Genomic DNA, 16,969 nt, shown 5'->3' on the forward strand with positions numbered 1-16,969 from the left:
GGGGGCGGGAAGTGGGAGGGGCAGGGGCGGGGCTAGGGCGGGGCTTCTCCCATCCTCTTTTTTGCTCGCTGAAATATGGTAACCCTAAGTAACTTAGCTGCTCCCCACAGCAGGCAGTTTAATGACATTGCAGGAGACAAAATGGTATGGGATAGCAGGGTACATTTCTTGCATTCTTGTGATCTTTAGTATTGTGTAAAAACCTGTATGAGCATAATTGAATACAGCAACGCTGAGAAAGTACTTCTTCAACTTTAGCTCAAGCAGATAAGTTTAAGTTTAAAATTGTAAATGCATGGGGAATGGTCTCCATGTTAGCAACCCTCTGTTGCAATCACTAGTTAATGTTGAATGACTCACTCACGTCTCTGCAACCTGCATCTTTTATTTTTCCATATCTCTCGACACATGGCTTATACAGCTGATCATGCTCCCTAGATGTGAAACTGATTTATCAAATCCACCTTTATTCTTTGGATTGAGTTGCTGATAGCTTTCATGCTGTTGACCTTTGTTTAGATTTCCTAGCAGATTAAAGCACACATCAAAATAATATGCACTTCATTGCTTGTGACTGAATTCAGACAAGGCCACTCATTTAGTCCCCAAACTGTTTACTGTATTTCACTCTTACAGCAATATATAAGGTTGTGTGAATTTGTCTAGCTCTGTCATCTCATGCTATTTACTCAGTTGATAGTCATTCTTTTTCTGTGTGGGCTATCAAATGTTATAATGGGGCATGAACAAAAGCAGAACAAAGCAGAATTGTATTACTTTATTATTACTCCCAAAATACTTTAAGCCTATTTCTTGCAATAACGCAATACTAATCTTGTACTCTGTGTTAGGCATAGTGTATTTTTCAGTGTCTCAGTGCCAGAATTACAAACTGATCCTTTTGGGTCCTGACCATCAGGCTTTAGTCACTGCCTCTAGAATTTTTGGGCCCTTTGTGACCAGGCCCTCTGACTAGTATATTCAAAGATCAATGATTTGAAAATGTTCATGCAAACATCTCTCACAAAGCAGTTTAGTAAAAGAGCAGATGGCCACTGTAGTAAAACCAGGAAGAATACTGTAAGGAGTGTTTGGTTTTATGGTACTTAGATGCAGAACAGAATTAGTATGTAAAGATGTCCTTTTCTAGGTCCCTTCTCTGTACTGGGTTGCCTTCTTTCAGTCATTTTAATTAGTGTTGTGTTTCTTTTAGTCATCTTTATACTGTGGCCTTTAAAAAAAGGAAAAATGCAATACTGACTCCCCTCGAGCTGAGACTGAGATCACATACCATCTCGAAATACTATTTAGAGCTTTTCGTGTGGTGCTTGGCTTTTAGGATTTGGTCGGGGGAGGCAGTGGTTTGTTTGTAAGTCAGATATTCTATGATGATTTCATTCTTGCATATCTGTTATTATTGTATTTTAATTGTCTGTGCAGCATACAGAGCATTTTAGCAGGAGAGATGCTTAATAAATAAACATTAGGTCCTATGTTGCTCTTTAGATCCTCTGGTGGGCAATGTTTCAAATAGTTGGTTTTGTTATGTTTGTAAGTGTGCATTTTTCACTCTGCTACTTTGAACTGCCTTTCAAGGGAATTGGAAAATCTTGAACTCTAAACCTGGTTACAACTGGTGCTGCATCTGTGGGTAACCTCTCTGCTGTCACCTCTCAATATGTAAAATGAGGACAGTACTCACTGGCTGCTTGGATATATGAAAGCTAAGCGCAAGAAAAATTTGAAAACTGCGCACAAATGTATGAAGTTATGAAAAGCACTGTATAAGTCATAAGTATTATTTCTAAACATTACATAGGTGTAACAATACGCACATTAAGTACTGTCTTGCGGTAATGCCTTGACATTTATTGGACTAGCTATGGACTTTTTCCATTCTCTGCCAATGTTCTGTAAAGGAGTGTTTACCATTTGAAGCTTGGCATCTTGACTAGTTTCAAAGAGCTGGCAACATTTTAAAAAAATCCTACCATGCTGATAGATCGCTGAAAAGTTACGAAAGTTATCATAGGCTTCTTTCTGCCAAAAAAGGGGAGAAGACAGACAGAATTTTAACATGGTTGGCTGCTGACTTCACTTAGTTTCCAACTTCTGCTATATCTTGATGCCAGTTGTCTTTCTTTCCTTTGTTCTGTATCTTCAAAGGCTGTTCATTACATGTAAAATGTGGAGAGATTTTGAAGGGTGTAGTGTCTGTTTTAGTTTTTTTCTCAGGCTTTGGCAGTCTGAAGACACACTGTATTTGTACATATGACAACATTTTAGCTTTATGTAATAGAGAGGACATTAAATATCTTCAGAATACTTACAGTTTTTTAGCCTCAATTAATGATTGGTTTGTGTTGTTAGCCAAAGGAAAACTTTCCACAGAATGAAATACTATATAATGCCTATATGCCAAATCTGAATATTTTCCTCCTCCTTTGGACAAGGGGTTAAGGGATGAAGGAAGATGTTTCCTTATTAGGTCAACCTCTCAAAAGATGAACAAAGCATATTTAAAATGAATATAAATTTGATGATAGTTCCCCATGTGAAACATGTCTCACAATATTTGATGTTCTGGCTTATAGCATTTGGAAAGTACATTAAATCCAGGATGAAATCCAGCACGCCCAGAGGACTGTCGCCGTTGATGTAAATAGTCATAGTAGCATCACAAAGCCAAATATAGAATACATTGAAAATCCACATTTTTATTTTGATGATGATAATTTCCCCAGAGATTTAGGCTTCCTGATTTGGCTTAAGCTTTTGGCATCAGAAAGATCTATCAGCATAAGTAAACTGCCTGTGTGTGCTCAAAAAAACACCCAATTAATGCACACACGTTCATGTTGGCAACGTTGCTGGCAAATGCTGGTGCATGGTATTATAATACTAGAATAATATAATTATTAATACAATACATCAAACAAACACTCTTTGCTACACAGGACATTAGGAGAAGTAGTGGTAGTAGTATTTTTCATATTTTGTAAATTGGTTTTCTCAAGAAAACCTATGTTTTTCTTAAAAACCATAAGAACCATATTATGGGTAGTTCTTTAAAGAATATCTGACTAAGTTTTTAATGCGTAAGCCAGGCACACACAAGTGTGTGTGAGTTTTTGAAAGTGTGAGTTGTGCTCTTCTTCTTAGATACAATTACATTCTGCCCACAATACCTTTGTTCCCCATGCCGACTAAACTGGGTAAAGTACTTTTCACTTGTCCTGAACTGTCACATAGTGTTGTTGTGCATGTCTAAACTTCTGCTGCATTCCACTTGTATGGTAGTGAAGTGGTTTGTGAATCTATCCCCATATGTTACAGAAGGACTTATTGTCTCTGCATAAATAAGGTCAAAGCTAGCTTCACATTATAAGTACTTTGTCGGATCCTTGGGTGAAGGTGTTAGATAAATGTGTAGTACAGCATACTGCATTACACATATAGACATATACAGATATTTTCTGTGTGTGAAATGTATGCATAGTTCAATAAAGGAATATATGAGGGTGTGGTATAGTATAAAGATTTTATCGGCATGAATTTGGAATAGTTGCATTCCTCATGACTGGTGAAGCCATACGTGAGTTTTACAGACAGTTCCAAATTAGCTTTCAATAAAACCATCATGTATTTCTCTGTGTGCCACCTATTTTAGGGGGAAAAAAAAAAAGCTGTAGGAGTGGCTTGGGGAGGTATTTTTTAATTATAGGCACTAATTTTTGTATCCCTCCATCCTGACACCAAAGTCCCTTTGTCACCATTAGTAGAACTATACAGGATTCAGAGGGAGCCATAAAACCCTCCAAAATTACCTTTAATTGCTTTTCTGTACCTAAAGATGTCACATTTTTAAGTTCTAATATCTGTGGCCTTTCCAGGACTAAAAATGAGTGCCGAGTTCTACTGGGAAGTTGAAAATCATGATCTCCCCTTTCCAATATCATCAAGCTCTGCAGGGCTGCAAGATATCAGGCTTTGAAGTCACACTATTTTTATTTGGAGAAAAGCTTTAACTGGTGTAGGGTTGATTCTTGTGCATCCTGAGCCTTGAACAGGTGAAATCTGGAGGAGGAAAATCATTTTTTTCTGGTGGATTGATATTAAAAGTCTATTTAAAGTTGCTTAGGCTTTTAGAATTAGTCTTAGAGAGATGGATTATTGGGAAAAGGGCAGGAGTGCTGGTCAAAAGTGCATGATATCTTCATTCATCAAATGACTGAAGTTTATCATATTTCTTTGTAACTTATCACGATTATCAACTTCATATATGTAGTATGTAGAAAAATATGTATCTAAACACAAACATAATATAAAATATGATATCTGGATATACAGTGATTGAACTTACTAGAAGTAGTTAACACAAGATATAGTACACAGTATGGTATTCTTCCCCAGTAGCAAAATAACCTATGTTAATTATTAGGACAAAGGTGAAGGCTGAGCAAGATGTTATCAGTTTATATGGTCTAAAGTTTTGTGCCAGGAATGAACTATTTTTAATACATTGCATGTATCTTTTTTGCCTATGTCCTCCCCTTTTTGGTGTTACACATTGTGACAATAGATTCACAGAAAATTCAGGGGGCTCGAGTGGATTGGTAGAAAGAGGTTGATTCATAACAGTGGGTTTATATTTTTGGTAGCATTTCTACAAAATGAGCTCTGTGAAAAAAATCAAATTTATTTTCTTGTTTCTATGTAACTAGGAATATTGTGCTGCAAAAGTGTGTTGCTATTGTCCTTCTTCCAGGTAGGTCTGGATGTCTGGGAGCTAGGGACATATTGTGATTTACAAGCCACTGTTTAACTCTGCTTTTTGAACATTATTTCTGTTACTTAAGGGAATACGAGTTAATTCATACAGTCTTCAACTCTGTGTTTAAAAAAACCAAACAACTGAGTAATTTAGTATCTGGATAATAAATCAGAAGCTGTTGAATTTAACACCGATCCCAACCCCCCAAAATTATTTTTTTTTCAAGATCCTTATAGAACAGATTAGCATAGTGGGGAAATACTGTGCTAAGCTCATATAAATTGAGTGTCTTCTTTTTTCCAGACCTAGGTCTATGCAGCAAAGAATTATTTTGCGTATTTTGAAGTAAAATCTTTTTTATTTTTGTATTTTAGGTACTACTGTAGCACTCATTATCCTAGCTTTGGGATTTTTGCTGTCAGCTCAGGTCTCACCTCGAGTCACTCTTAACCCAACAGATCCTTCAGGTCAAAATTCTACTTGCACAAATTACAGGTGAGATTTCATGATCATTTGTTTTTTAAATGTCTTGCAAGATTTTCCCCAATTTCTCAAGTGTTGCAACCCTATTAAAACACATAATTTTAATATTCAGTGAGTGCAAGGCTCTGAATAATTCTTTTTAATGTAAGCAGGGAATGCGCTTGCTGTTACTAGTCTGTTCATAGACGTTACACTGCACCACAATTGTGAGCTCTCCCAGAGAACATTTGTGCCCCTTGCCCTTTATTTTACTGTTTTTTAAAAAAAGAGTTCTGTCTTTTCAAATAGTGATAATTACAGACCCATTAATGATTAATTCAAAACAGACACGATCATGTTAACCTTTATCGATGGTAAATTGAACTTGCACTTTCATAGATAGCTCGCGTCCAGTCTTTGTTTCAAAAGATGAGTCATTTATTTAGAATGTTTTTCTAAAAAATATTCTAGAATTTTCTGTATTTTGAGTTTTTGTTCACTTTTTTTTCCCCTAGTAAATAAAATATAGAAACTGGTAAGATAGCAAAAATTGTGACTTTCTGCATACCCAGAATTTAGTAAAGACTAAGCATCTTCTGACTTGACTTACCTATTGATATGCACAGGATAACAATCTATAGCTAGTCTTTATCCCTTTGGAGATTGCAGTCTTGTATATGAGCTCTTCAGCATTCATTTGGCTGGCAGGCTGGAAAATGTCAGTGTCCCATTGAGAAAAGACTAGTTAAATGTGACTGAGCTCAAATGCTATAAAGGCTGAAACAATTCTTGTTCCAATCCAGAATCTTTGCTTGACAAGTTAAGACTGCAGTACAAATGAGTCTTGTGTTTATTCTAGAACTGAGTTAATTGAATAATTTCTCAAACACAGTAAATATCCATGCAATTCAGTGTGCAGAATATTTGGGCACTAATATTTAGCTGTCTGTCCCTGCTATCTGCTATTCTGTCTCAGCAGCAGAACACAGACTGATCAATTATTTTCTCCAGCCTCTGTTTGAATTCTAATAAACTAACAGTGGATAACTAACTCCTAAGAGATATAGGAGGACTGTGGTGATGAGGACCTTCCTAGTGGGACCCTGGGAATGGGAGGGGCAAAGATGTCAGAAGAGGTGGCAAGAAGTACATTTGGCTGCTCTTCATACCCTAGAAGTGAGTCTGGGGAGAGGAACCTCATAGCATCATGGGGAGTAGGTAGGGTTTGGGCATCTTTGAGAGAAAGTGTAGAACAGATGGTGATAATCAACTTGAATTCAGGGCTTTGGATACCATCCATATGTTAGATCCCTGAATGCAAATATCATCCCTTTATGTGTTCACTACCTCAGCAAAGAGTACATATACTACTTTGCCTGGTTTTGATGGTTACCCATCCTCTTTCTCACATGGATCTAGTTAAGAGATAGAAAAAAAGAGTCTCCAAAAAAATGGTCACTTTGCAGGGTGTGGAAGGAGATTAACAGTGAGATGCCTCAAGTATCCATACTAGAACCTGTGCAGTCAGATCTGTGTTTGTCATTTGGAAGAGAGGTGAACGCTAAGTGGTGCAACATTTGCAGATGACAAAATTATTTAGGTTAATCACATCTCAAGACTGTGAGGTCCTTCAAAAGAACCTAACAAAGCAAAGTGATTTTCAACCTAATGCCAGATGAAATTTGATGCAGGCACATTCCAGATAATTCCCATTTGGAAGAATAATTTGAATTACTTGTACACATTGTTGATTTTGTAATTAACTGTAACTGCTATTATTGTGGACATCTCAATGTGCAGTTGTGGGCAAAAAAGGCAAACAAGATGTTAGACTATTAAGAAAGGGATGCCATTATATGAATCAATGGAATGCTTTCATCAGAATCTTTCAAATAGTGGATATTAATAGAAGAGGTCTAGAGAAGATGGAAAAAAAGGATTAGAAGTAATGAAAAACATCCATATGCGGAGAGATTGAAAAGACTAGAACTGTCTTTGCATAAAGATAATAGTGAACATGTTAGAGGTATATGAAATAGTGACTGGAATAAGAGAGAAGGTCTCATGTGCTCCTATTTGTATTCTTATAGCACAATTACAAGGAGACACACAATTAAACTAAAGACAACAAAGTTAAAACTAAAAAACGGAAATGGTTTTCTACACAACACATACTTAACTTGTGGGCCTCAGTGCCAATAATTTAGCAGAATTCAAAACAGGATTAGACATTTGTACGAATAACCAGAATGTCTACACTTATATAGAATAAAATTGTATGTGGGATATCAATCCTCTTGACTCAAGTCATCAGAATACCACTAACTTCCTGAGATTAGAAAATCTTCCCTCATAAGCATGTTATACATAACTGTGAATTTGGGTGTGGGGGTGAGTCTTACTTCCTTCTCTGAAGTATCTGATATCTGCCATTGTCACTCACAGTACCATGAAACCTCAGAGTTCCTGGCTCCTCCAACGAAGACAATAGAAATAAAAAATTAACGTTTTTAGTGAGTTTTCAAGTGAAGAAAAAGCAATTAAAAAAAAAATTTGGTCTGCAGTGGAGTCCCTGGAGGAGTTCAGCTCCAATCTGTCTCTGTTCCAAATCTTTTAATCCACAAGTACAGAATCCAGGAGAACAGCTTCTATCTATTCTATGAAGTCTATTCCTATAATAGACTTCATACATAGACTTGACACTTGGTTCTACTCTGAAAAGTGGCTGTGTTAAAATGGCACCTTGTTACTGAGTAGCTTTGCTTCCTGTATATTCAGAGTCCTATCACAGGACTTCACTGGTTAAAATAAGTTTTAACTGCCTCCGCTCCTATTAGAAATGCAGAGCAGAAGAGGGAACTGGACTCTATTCTTTCCCAATTAAGAACATAAGAATGGCCATACTGGGTCAGACCAAATGGTCCTTCCAGCCCAGTATCCTTCCAACAATGGCTGGTGCTAGGTTCTTCAGAGGGAATGAACAGAACAGGGCAATTATCAAGTGATTCATGCCCTGTCGTCCAGTCCCAGCTTCTGGCAGTGAAAGGTTTAGGGACATGCAGACCATGGAGTTACCTCCCTGACTGCCTTGGCTAATAGATGGAGGACCCCTGCAGGACAGCTGCGTCAGTATCTCTCATTGATTAGACACCTCATAAGTAATAAGGGGCTCTTAATAGGTGTTTCAAAAGCAAAAAATAACAGGACTTCAGGAATGGTGCCAGCCATTAATGGAACATCCTTGTAGCCACACTGGAGAACTCAGAGGCACTTTCAAAAATGCCCTCAGTTAATGGCCACGCATGCAGGTATTGAAGCTAACCATACCCCACCTAATGTTGACATAGAGTTGGCCTATGAGGCAAACATCCAACTGTGGGTACATCTACACTGCCAAAAAAAACCTGCAGCAGCAAGTCTCAGAGCCCAGGTCAACTGACTCAGGCTCGCGGGGCTGGTGTTGTGAGGCTCAAAATAGCAGCGTAGACATTCCCGCACATGTTGGAGCCTGGGCTCTGAGACCTATCCCCCTCACCAGACGTCAGAGCGCAGGCTGGTGGAAAGTCGATACTGATATTTTTAGCCTCATAACAAGAGTCTGAGTCAGTTGGCCCAGGCTCTGAGACTCATTGCTGTGGGATTGTGGGTTTTTTTGTTTTGTTTTTGTTTTGCAGGGTAGATGTACCGTAAGTGTTGGAAGTAAGATGCATGTTGGTGTGTGGGTGTGTTTCTGATACAGTCTATAAAATAGTAAGTTGAACAAACTGTCTTATCCACATATTCTGCTGGGAAACAAAACTTCCCTAGCACTGTACAGATTATGAATATTTTTTTTTTACGTTTGCACGTCTGTTTTGTAGGATTGAGTGTGGTGTCTATAAAAGAAACCTAAATACTACTGCACATGTCCCATTTGTCTGCTGATTGGTAAGAGCTGTATTCCCCAGCTCATCTTTTACTGATATTGCTAGGATAAGATTGAAGGTAGAACAGACTTAACCAATAAAAAACCCACAATTGCTTTCCTGACTGAAAAGTAATTTCCATGTGTGGCTGTTTTCTCTAAGGTAGCTTGGGGACAGGTGTCACCCCATAGAAGAGCTGTGCCACACTCACTGATACTTGCATTTGGTTTAAGAACAGAAAATATCACAATCGGTAACTACAAAAATAATAAAGGAGCAAAGGGATTGAACTGCTTTGGAGTGTAAATCAGTGTGGAATTTGACCTTAGTCCTTATTTACAAGGATATGGTGGAAATGACATTCATATAAACTCTGGCAGGCTGCATTGTCCTTTAAATTCAACTTGCTATTCATAGATGGAGCTGGGCCAGGGTCATATTGGAAAAAATAAAAATTGTAGGTTGCCTCTCAAGCTCCTTCCTCAAATTCAAGTTGGCTCACAAACCGGGCTTCATTCAAATAAGATGTCTAAAGAAAATGTCATTTACAGATCATCTCTCTTCCTACAATGATGCATTGCTCAGTAGCAAAATCAATATAGACTGATAGGACTGGAAGGACGAGAGGTCTTCTAGTCCAGTCCCCTGCACTCAGAGCAAGACTAAATATTATCTAGACCATCCCTGACAGGTGATTATCTAACTTGCTCTTAAAAATCTCCAATGATGGCGATTCCACAGTCTCCTTAGGCAATTTATTCCAGTGCTTAACCACCCTTCCAGTAAGGAATTTTTCCTAATGTCCAACCTAAACCTCCCTTACTGCAATTTAAGACCATTGCTTCTTGTCCTATCCTCAGAGGTTAAAGAGAACAATTTTTCTCCCTCCTCCTTATAACAACCTTTTATGTACTTAAAAACTGTTGTCATGTTCCTCATTAGTCTCTTCTCCAGACTAAACAAACTCAGTGTTTTCAGTCTTCCCTCATAGGTCATGTTTTCTAGACCTTTAATCATTTTTGTTGCTCTCCTCTGGACTTTTTCACGTTTGTCCACATTTTTCCTGAAAGGTGGCACCCAGAACTGAACGCAGTACTCCAGTTGAGGCTGTATCAGTGGGGAGTAGAGCGGAAGAATTATTTTTCATCTTACTTACAACACTCCTGCTAATGCATCCCAGAATGATGTTTGCTTTTTTTGCAACAATGTTACACTGTTGACTCATATTTAGCTTGTGACCCACTATGACCCCCCCCCCCAGGTCCCTTTCCGCAGTACTCCTTCCTAGGCAGTCATTTTCCCGTTTTGTATGTGTGCAAATGATTGTTCCTTTCTAAATGGCGAACTTTGCATTTGTCCTTATTGAATTTCATCCTATTTACTTCAGATCTTTTCTCCAGTTTGTCCAGATCATTTTGAATTTTAATCCTATCCTCTAAAGCACTTGCAACCCCTCCCAGCTTGGTATCGTCTGCAAACTTTAGAAGTGTATCTCTATGCCATTATCTAAATCAGGGGCCTAAACCCAATTTACCTTAGGGCTAGTGTCAGTGCTCAAATCCTCCCAGCGGGCCAATAATGTCACTCATGCCGGCCACAAGCTGCCCCCCCAAAACTCCACCCCCCCAAAAAATCTGTCCCCCCACCTGCCTAAGGCTCTGGGAGGGAGTTTGGGTGGGGGAGGCGGTCTGGGGAAGGGGGTTGGGGTGCAGGCTCTGGGAGGGAGTTTGGGTGCAGAAAGGGTAAGAGGTTGGGCTCTGGGAGGGAGTTTGGGTGGGGGAGGGGTCTGGGGTGCAGGCTCTGGGATGGAGTTTGGGTGCCGGGTGCAGACTCTGGGCTGGGGCAGGGGGTGGGGGTGCAGGAGGAGGGGGTGGGGTTGCAGGCTCTGGGAGGGAGGAGTGGGGAGGGGTGCAGGCTCTGGGATGGAGTTGGGGGGCAGGAGGGGTTATGTGGGGAGGGGGTGCATGCTCTGGGAGGGGGTGGGGTTGCAGCGCTTACCTGGGGCTCCAAGGCGGGGCGGACCGGGGGGCCTCCGCGTGCTGCTGCCCCAGGCACCGCCCCCACAGCTTCCCATTGTCCGCAGGGGTGCTCGGGACGGGGGCAGCACACGGAGGCACAGCCCTGCCCTGGGACCACAGGGAGGGGCCGGTGGACACGTGGAGCGAGCAGGCAGATGTTGCTCAGCTTCACTGCTTCTGGGGCCCCAGGCCATTGTATATCACCTGGGGGGCGGGGAGCGCCCAGAGGTGGCAGGTGGGGCCAAGGGAGAGACCCGGCCCCAAAACTGCTGGAGACCCACGGGCCACATTGGGGAGGTTCACGGGCTGCAGATGGCCCATGGGCCGGGAGTTTGTGACCCCTAATCTAAATCATTGATGAAGATATTGAACAGAACCAGACCCATAACTGATTCCTGTGGGATCCCACTCGATATGCCCTTCCAACTTGACTGTGAACCACTGATAACTACTCTCTGGGAATGGTTTTCCAACCAGTTATGCGAACCCACCTTATAGTAGCTCCATCTAGGTTGTATTTCCTTAGTTTGTTTAGAAAAAGGTCACTCAAAACAGTATGGACATCATCAAGGCTTCAGAGAGAGGTTTATATATCAGTGAGCAAGTTAGCAGTCTCCAAAAAATGAATTGGCTCAGAAATAAAAAGGTTTAAAATGAACTAACCAGATTTGGAAAGAGGTCGAGGTTCAGTAACACATGTTAGCTCACTGCAATATCTTTCCCAGATCTTAACAAACCCTTAGAAAATCAAAGATCCAGTGGCATGAGCACACCATCCATCTCTTCTCAGAGAAACAGACCCAGCTTTTGACAGCCATTATTGTTATTTTGTTCCATTTTTCAGTCTCTCTTTTCTTCTTTCCTTCATTTGTCTCTCCTCCTTACTGTTCTCTTTTGTTTTTCTTTGACGGTTTGATCACCAGGTGCAGAAGAAATAATGCAGAGTTACCTTTTGCCCAAATAATGTTTTTGTGCTTAGTACTAGCTGCAGTTTGAAACTGACAGTGGTTGTGTCCATACTTTTAAATACAGACATTATTTTACCTCTGCATTTGGCACTGAATGAATACTGTGTCCAGTTCTGGTGTCTATAGTTCAAGAAGGAGGTTGATGAATTGGAGAAAGTTCAGAGAAAAGCTTCAAGAATAATTAAAGAATTAGAAATCATGCCTTATTGTGGCGGAATCAGTTTACCTTAACAAAGAGAGAGTTAAGGGGTGACATGATCACAGTCTATGAGTACCTTCCTGGGGAACAAATATAATAGAGGGCTCTTCAGTCTAGCAGTTAAAGGTATAAAACAATGTAATGGTTGGAAGTTGAAGCAAGACAAATTCAGACTGGAAGTAAGGTATACATTTTTAACAACAATTGGAACAATTTACCAAAGGTTAGGGTGGATTCTCCATCACTGGAAATTTTTAAATCAAGATGTGGATGTTATTCTAGAAGATATGCTCTAGTTCAAACAAGAATTATTTGGGGGAAGTTCTATGGCCTGTGTTATACAGGAGGTCAGATTAGATGATCACAATGGTCCCTTTTGGCCTTGTAATCTATTAATGTATCTATGAATGTAACTCTTCAGCTCACATCATTGTGGGTACACTATTTCAGTGCAAGAACTTTCCCGTTCAGTTCCTTTCAGAACTAGTTGCCTTCAGAGTTCATTTAAGGTAAAGGAGCCAATCTGCTGTACCCAGCACACAGATATTGTGGTGTTCATCCTTGCCTGAGTCATCCTCACACAATTAATCTTCCTAATCTCATCAAGCGAGTTTGCATCACTGACTAAGATGAAGGCATTCATGCTTAATAATATTATACATTAGTTATATTACACAGTTAATAGCTCTAAGTATTTAATAGAAATCAATAATTGTATTTATAAAGCACCCAGACACACAAAAGCTCTCTGGGTGCTGAACAACAATCATAAAAACAAATTTTCATTAATTGAAAAAGAACATATGTTTGAGTTCAACAATAAAATAGCATTGTCTTTAGTCTTTTGAAAAACCCAGCAAAACAAACAATTTAAATTTGTTTTACCTGGAGTTCATACTTTGGTATCCTGTCAGTGAGTATGGGAAAAAATAGCTATTGGAGCTTACATCTGCCCCAGCTAACCCAAATTCATAGCTATGAGTTATTTACAATGCAGTGATCAGGATTTGTAGAGTTGTGATATATAGATATTGCAGACCTCGTATCCTTTAAAATATTATTCCTGTTTTATTTTTCTGATATTGAAGAGACAGTGCTGCTAGACATCCTAATAACTGAGAATTACAGTGATAAACACAGGGATTGCTTTCCTCTCCAATGCCCAAAAGAACTAAAAGTAAATTGAGGGACAAATCTGTGTTCCAGAATACTTTTGCCTGCTCTAGTCAAAATGTAATTAAAATTCTAGTGAAGAGCTCATGCTGTAGAACTGAAGAATGACCTTAGTACAAATCCGGAAATTGGTTAAGTAGGAAAAGCCATTTCAGGTGTTGGCATTTAACCTTTTGCTAGCATGTTGCTGGTCAAAATCAAACCTGATACTGTAACTTTAAATCCTAGGGGGCAGAAAGGACCAGTTCAGAAGAATGTGTAGGGTATTCTGCCTATTAGTAATGAAAGTTGTGTGCAAAACTCCTTTCACATCACACTGAAAACACAGAGCTTGATAGCTAACCATTTAAAACATCCTGATCCAAAGGCCACTGAAGTCAATGGGAACTTTTCCATTGACTTCAGTGGACTTTGGGTCAAGACCTGTATAAATGGGGGAACATCCAGTTATTTCCACTATTCAATAGAATATCTCTGACACTTTCATTTTCATTCCCTAGGAGTTATTTTTAAAAATATGTTAATCACAAACAAGGGTTACAAAAGTAATACTCTAAAGGTAATTTGTGAAACCGAGGGTGGCAAAATGCCGCCCCTCCCCTCCCCCCAAAATCCTGGGGCCCTGGTTGCCTAAATGGAAGTGCCGGCCCTGTCTGTACATTTTAGTCATGAGAGGCTGACTTTACACATGTGAGCAGATCTGATATTTTGTCCAGCAGAGGGCAGTGGAATGTTCTTTCTGTGTGTGTGTGTGTATGTGTGAAAGAAAGGTCACAAATGTGTGTACATTGTATAGATACTATAAGTGAGTTCCTATCAAAGGCCTCTGTACAATAAATTCAGTGGTTGTAATTATGCATTTACTATTTATATTACCATAGCACCTAAGAACCCTAGTAATGGACTAGGACTCTATTGTGCTAGGCACTGTACAGATGGTCCATGACTCAAAGTGCTTCCACTCTAAGACAAGAGACAACTGATGTATTCAGACAGAAGGTGGAGCACAAGGAAACAGTGGGATAATATTGGTTAATATAATAGGCAGTAGTCTGAGCACACCAGCTGGCTAACCATTGTCAAGTTTGTTTTTGTAGACATCACAGCGAAAAGGGTTTTGAAGATGGATAATGAGTTAGTTTTGCAGACTGTTATAGGGAGTTCCACCCAAGCATTAGAGGCATCATGGGAGAAACCAGGAAAATGTTTTTTTGAAAATTTAACAAAGGGGCAATGGAGGCTGGCATCATGGGCCAACTGGAGGTAGGAGCAGACATCTTCATAGTGAATGAGAGATGGTACATTGAGTGGTGATAGACTGGGAAGAGCCTTGAAAGTGAAGACAAGCTGTGTATGTTCGATGCAATAGAGAAGGGAGAGCCAATTCAGGGATGCAAAGAGAGGGGCAACAGGCTAGGAAAATTATCTTTGCGGCAGCATTCTGGAAATGAGGAAGGCAAGATTGCATTTGTCAAGGCCAAGGGAAAGGATGTTGCAGTAATTAAGATGCGAGGCAGTGTGAGTCAGGACAAGAGATCTAGACGTCTGAGTGGATAGAAATGGCCGTATCTTTGAGGTGTAATGCAGAAAGAATCAGCAAGATTTATACATTGCTTGGATATGAGGACCTAGAAGGAGGTCCAAATCGAAGATAATGCTCACGTTATGGGGCTGAGTGACAGGCAGGATTGTAGTGATGTCCACAGTGATCAAGAAAGGAGGAAATGAGGAGATCATGGAGTGGGAAGATTAAGAGCTCTGTTTTAGCTATGTTGTGCTTGAGCTGACAGCTAGACATCCGTGAGGAAATGTCAGAGAGCACACCGAGATCTTCGTTGGACAGAAGGAGACAGGTCTGGAGTAGAAAAAGTAGGTTTGAGAGTCATCAGCACAGAGATGGTAGCTGAATTTGTTTTGTGGATGAACTTATGAAGAGATAAGGTACAAAGGGAAAAGAGAATCAATTATAATAACTGGTTATTTGTATTACAGCAGTGCCTAGAGGCCCTAATCCTAGATCAGAGGCCCATTGTGCTAGGTGCTGTACAAAGACAGCCCTTGCCCCAATTGCTTACAATATAACTTATAGTCTGTTCAGAGTTGTTAATATATTACTTTTGAACTGCATGGTCTCCAACTTACTATAATAGCTTTTTCTTATTCCATGTGTTTCATATTGCAGATGGTAGCCTCCATCATTATTCTGTGATGTTCTGCACTGTGAGGGAGATAGACTCCACAATCAGATAGATCTTTTCCATTTTTAACTTCTGTAATTTCATGTGGAAATATTTGGAGACGTTTGGGGAGATTTATTAGGAATTTGGGGGGATTGTAGGGAAGTTGAGTGGGTAGAGACCTGGAACAGGAGCTCCTGGATTGGCCAGAGTAAAATCAGGACATAAGTCTATGGGAGGTGGTGTGTTTTGGGGCGATTGGTGCTTGTAGTGGATGTAAGAAGTAAACCAGGGCTGAAAGAAATTTTTTCAGAGCAGTGACAGAATTTGCACTGGCATGTGAAGGAAACTACAGCTTTCAGAAAGGGAGTTGGGGAGGAATGCAGGGATTCTGCTGAGGTGGAGAGGAAGCAGGAGAGGGACTGAGGTCTGAGAAGGGGATATGCATAAGTTTCCAGTAGGTGACCTGGAGCCGTGTATATCTTCCAGGTGAGCATCCTCACCTGCCATTGAAATCAGTGAGAATTGTAGGTGCTCACTAACCTTCAGGAAGGGCTCAGCTCTTTACTGGACCAAGATCCTTGTAAAGTTTGAAGTGAATTAGGCATGACTTCTTACCTTATGCTCAGGGTTTAACTGATTGCCATATTTGGGATCGGGAAGGAATTTTCCTCCAGGGCAGATTGGCAGAGGCCCTGGAGGTTTTTCACCTTCCTCTGCAACATGGGGCACGGGTCACTTGCTGGAGGATTCTCTGCACCTTGAGGTCTTTAAACCACGATTTGAGGCCTTCAGTAACTCAGGCATAGGTTAGGGGTTTGTTACAGGAGTGGGTGGGTGAGATTCTGTGGCCTGCGTTGTGCAGGAGGTCAGACTAGATGATCATAATGGTCCCTTCTGGCCTTAAAGTCTATGAGGTAAAAGCCACACAGCTCTTAAGCTTCACAGCAGAACTTCTTAAGGTGTACAGGGAGAGGTTGCCTTGTGCAGACATTTTAAAGTGTGTAGGACAGGGCCATTGGTGTCTAACGTAGCACTTCCATAGAGTTTAAAATGACTTAAGAAAAAAAGAATCCTAGGAAATTTCATTAGAAAACAAAGTTGAAAGTGTTAAGATTGTCCAGTTAATCACTCAGAAGTAAGAAAATGACAAAATTACGGTTGCACCTGGAGTTTTAACTCTTCCTCTCCTGCACCGTTATGTTTGTTAAAATACATGATATATTATCCTAATATTTTGTATAATTTTAGGTACACAAGTGTAACACCTTGAAGAACTAGGTGCTTTTCTGT

General features: G+C 40.1%; 1 protein-coding gene across 1 annotated transcript in view; it reads left to right on the plus strand.

Moving 5' to 3' along the window:
- Nucleotides 1-16,969, plus strand: part of SLC2A13 (solute carrier family 2 member 13) — a 329,713-nt gene that overhangs the window by 226,874 nt on the left and 85,870 nt on the right. The window contains exon 6 of the mRNA XM_034766891.1: nt 5,149-5,269. Coding sequence (XP_034622782.1) covers nt 5,149-5,269 — 121 coding nt within the window. The remainder of the gene's footprint in view (nt 1-5,148; nt 5,270-16,969) is intronic.

The sequence above is a fragment of the Trachemys scripta genome, chromosome 1 (assembly GCF_013100865.1).
Source record: "Trachemys scripta elegans isolate TJP31775 chromosome 1, CAS_Tse_1.0, whole genome shotgun sequence".
In the NCBI taxonomy this organism is placed as follows: domain Eukaryota; kingdom Metazoa; phylum Chordata; order Testudines; family Emydidae; genus Trachemys; species Trachemys scripta.